Here is a 4,170-nt window from a genome sequence, read left to right on the forward strand (position 1 = left end):
TAATTACCCGATTAAAACCCAACGGGTTTGGGATGGGCTTGGGATGGTTTTAATAACCGGGAATGGGTTTGGGAATACCTAAACCTGACCTATACCCGACCCAATGCCATCCCTAAGTTTAACGGACAAAAAAGTAAGAAAAAAGACAAATTTATCCTCCTTACCTTTGCATTAGATGTTGTATTCGCATAAGCTCTAAATCTTATAATAATTAAATTTTGTAATGTCTTAACTTGCTCATAGAAAATGTATTACATGGTAGTATAGATACATCAAATCTCTAAAACTTGGAGATAGAGAAATATATAGACTTAATGATTGCTTTAAGACTGGGTGAACAAGTTATATTTTATTTTAAACTAAGAAAAATTGCTAATATTTTGTTTGATTTAGAGGGGATTTACTAATTGAAATTAACTTGAATACACCTGCGTCCCAAATCGACGACATTTGAATTGGAATCAAGTTCAGATTGATTTGAATAACCCAACTTATGAAGAAAAGATAAATGTATATATGTATTTTTTTTATAAAAACAAATCATACAATTAGAGTTCAGATATTCATGTAAAATCGGTTCGATTTTTTTTAATCGAAAACCGAACTCGAAATCTGATTAAGACGCTAACCCGATTAGAATAATGACTATTCGTGTAAGTACTTTGAAAGCAATATGAGTATAAAAAAACTGTCATGCAAGCTTGAAAGTAATAATAAGTAACATAAAAACAAACATGTTCACTTGTAGCACGCCTAGATGCATAATTCAGGCTTTTGGAACAAATCAGTGCGGATTGAAATAAGGTCGGGTTTGATCAAAGAAAATCAACCTGGTTTTTAGTAAAACTGGTTCATGTTCTAAGTTTTTTGAGAGGAAAGGATAAGGTTAGTCTAGTTTGAAATCAGGTTTTAACTGGTTCGGTTTGGATATTGACTGGTTTCAACCCTACATTCGGTTCGGGTTTAATCAAAGGAGTTTTAAATCGGGTCCGACTAGGTTTCAAAACCGGGTTCAACCCCAAATCCTGTTTTACTGCACGCCTCCAATTACACCCATAAATGAGATTACTGACAATTGAAGCAATGAACGATTTTGGTCCATGGGCCACAAAAGGACACAATCACACCTTCCCACCCCATGTTGCTTGTCCAACTATTTGCGGACCCATTAGTCTTTTTCAAACACGCATGATTGGGTTAAAAGCCTATAATTGCGTAAACATTCACCAATACGCTGTTTAGTATTCTATGTTTAGTGATTCTTGTATGAACCATTTATTGGAAATTCATTGATTATGTTTAGTTAATAAGAAAATGTCATTACCAAACAAAATTATTTATTTTGTTAGATGAACGAATATAAACACATGTTCAACTCGATCACGCTTGTGAGCATTCATTTATGTTCGTCCACTCACATTTGTTTTATTTATATTTGTTGATTTATGTTCGATCGTTAACATATATACTAAATATTACTTATTAGAAACACTAAATAGCCCATCACGCATTAACTTATCACCCAAATTGTTTTAGAACCAAGAATTGGATAATCTACTCAAGAACTGAACGAATGAAGAGCACGTTATTTTTTTTAATTATAATTCATTTATGTTCGTTTAAGTTCATTTATTGTAATTCATTCACGTTCATGTAGAAAACAAATGAACGAAAACGAACACAATTATGTTCTTAATAAACGAATTTAAAATAGAAAATCCTTAACGATTACTAACTGGATTTGGATTTCTTTTAACTTCAAATCCAACACCCCCTTGTCTCGTGCACACGTCTTTTGCTATGAAGATATCTCTACTTGCATTCGTGTGACTGGGTTAGTAGTTCAGTTCGTCATAGATTTTACTGATCGTGTGTTATGTGTCTACGTTTAAGTTTTAGGTTTGGGAGATAATAATTGAAGGTGTTTAGGTTGTATGTTTTAGGTTGGGACACATGTTTCGAGAGTGATAGTACGTGCTGATATTGATGGTGGTCCGGCATTGATGATGAGATTCCACAAGGTGGTTCAACGGTGAGGATGCCAATGTATTTGACAAAATAATATTGTTACATAAGCAAAGTTATCAAATGACCAGTCAAACAAGTGATTGATCAGTCAAAAGTCAAAACACTATGTTAAAACTTAAAACGTTGTGAGAATATGTATATCAAATCTATTAGACAAAATGATACTTCAATTCAAACATGTATTGGCGTCTATTTCAAAATTATCAAATGTAAACTTATAGTTCGAACTTATGATACAAGAACATGGGTAGATTGGTCATACTAAATCTTCAACTACAGCAACTTGCTATGATAACAATAAATAATTAGAGTGGATGAATAAGTTCTTTAATTTTTATGACCACTTGTTTTGTTTTATTTTTTATTTTTAATGTTGTTTGTTAACAACTTAGCAATCATGAGGATAACTTTGTATTAGCAAGATCATAAGCAAAGAGATTAAGGTACAAGAGATATCACTCCAAAGACAAACAAGGTGTGGTTTAAGTGAATATTAACAAATTTGCCTTACGTCAGCCCCTCGATTGTCCAGGCAAGACCTCCACTTGGGTAAATAGGAATTACACTTATTGTGAAAGAGACATATAATAACAACACACCAATAAAGTAATAAAAAACATTATGTTGATTTAAATATTGCTTTCCAGAGGTTTTGTTCTCAGTCGAAGCGCAATAAAAAAAATAATTCTTTAATCGTAATAATTGCAGTTTGAAGTTTGAACCGGTCTATAAAGCCACAAAACCGGGTAAAAAAAGACACCCGTGAACGCTTTGTGTACACTACACCCAATCAGGTATTGTCGCTGGAATCAATCAAACAAAACAAAACAAAACAAAACAAAGATTAATTTATTCATGAATCTATAAACCCTAAAACCAGAAAGAAAATTATGGTGATTAGAGAACAAGAATTCAAAATTTACATTGGTACAATCACCCCACCCACCTGATCAACAAACAATTTCTTGAAAAACCAAAAACAAAAAAAAAACCTAAATAATAAATTGCAAAATTAAACCCCATTTCTTCTTCTTCTCCTACATTTGAGCTTCAAATCCAAACTCCTTTCTGGACCTGTTCTTCATTTTCAACACATCTACACCAAAAAATAAGTTAAATTTAATAATAATAATAATAATAATAATTTCCAGTTACTTCCGTTATCTAAACAGCTTAAATCCAGGCAGATTCCATTACTATTATTATATCATAATCAATTACAATTAATTCAACAATCTCTCAAAATTAAACCGGATCTGTCTCAATATTCATATAATTATTTCAACAATCTCTCAAAATTGAACCGGATCTGTCTGGATTCAAATAATTAATTACGATTATTTCAACAATCTCACAAAAAAAAAAGAATCAAATTTGTACGGAATTGACAGATCTACCTTCCGATTTACAATCCGGTGGATCTTCAAACAACGACAGAGACAGCTGCTTATGCGCAAACCCAATGTCAAACAAAATAAGCCCAGATTTCGGATCATCAACAATAATATCCTTCACCGGGAGCCAAAGAAACAACTCCTCCTGCGACAAACCCTCAACGCCGGTGAGACTCCCGTGAGTCAAATTAGCTCTCACGGTACTCTCGTAAAACGCCATGGTATCGAATTTCGTTAAACATGGCCCTCGTAAAAACACTTCTAGCAGGCCTGTTTCGTACAGAGTGAACGATTCGACTTCCTTTGGGAACAGGCCCACCGGCAGGCCTTTGCTTTTGAGGAGATCGTGGATTGACGATTCGGTCACGGATTCTGATACTGGTGATGGGTTAGACTGGGCTGAGTGGATGAGGATGCATAGGAGAGTGAGGATGAGTGTGTGTTTGTGCTTGTGCTTGTGCTTGTGCCTGTGCCGTAATGCTGCCATGGATGATGAAGATAATGTGAGAACAAGAGGGTTTAGTTTATTAGGGTGTGTTGGGGAACATGGGTTTTTAAAGGGTGTGATGTGGTTTTACGGAAATGCCCCTTGTGTGCCGCTCACGTGTCAGACTCCAACAGGTTTTTTGGTTAAAAGTAACTGACCTTTTAGCTATTGCATTAAAGTAGTAATTTTCTTTCTCTTTCATAATTCAAAAAATATGTTTTAACTATTATATTTTTAAAACGACAATACGTTTAATACTCT

General features: G+C 34.0%; 1 protein-coding gene across 1 annotated transcript; it reads right to left on the reverse strand.

The window, feature by feature from the left end:
• Positions 1-2,989: 2,989 nt before the first annotated feature.
• LOC143620094 (uncharacterized) lies at positions 2,990-3,909 on the reverse strand. Its single transcript, XM_077091869.1, has 2 exons — positions 3,426-3,909; positions 2,990-3,124 (listed from the first exon to the last, which is right to left on the reverse strand). The coding sequence occupies exons 1-2, from the start codon at positions 3,907-3,909 to the stop codon at positions 3,066-3,068; spliced, it is 543 nt and encodes a 180-aa protein (XP_076947984.1). The 3' UTR covers positions 2,990-3,065.
• Between the last annotated feature and the right edge of the window lie 261 nt (positions 3,910-4,170).

The sequence above is a fragment of the Bidens hawaiensis genome, unplaced genomic scaffold (assembly GCF_021521415.1).
Source record: "Bidens hawaiensis isolate Kalapana, Puna unplaced genomic scaffold, B.hawaiensis_p1.1 tig00002525_1, whole genome shotgun sequence".
Classification (NCBI taxonomy): Eukaryota; Viridiplantae; Streptophyta; class Magnoliopsida; order Asterales; family Asteraceae; genus Bidens; species Bidens hawaiensis.

Excerpts from the sequence above, each read along its gene's own strand:
- LOC143620094 (XM_077091869.1), bottom strand. The coding sequence starts at position 3,909 with ATGGCAGCATTACGGCACAGGCACAAGCACAAGCACAAGCACAAACAC. Across the intron at positions 3,125-3,425 it reads ACCGGATTGTAAATCGGAAG|ATGTGTTGAAAATGAAGAAC; the intron begins GTAGATCTGTCA and ends TTTTTGGTGTAG.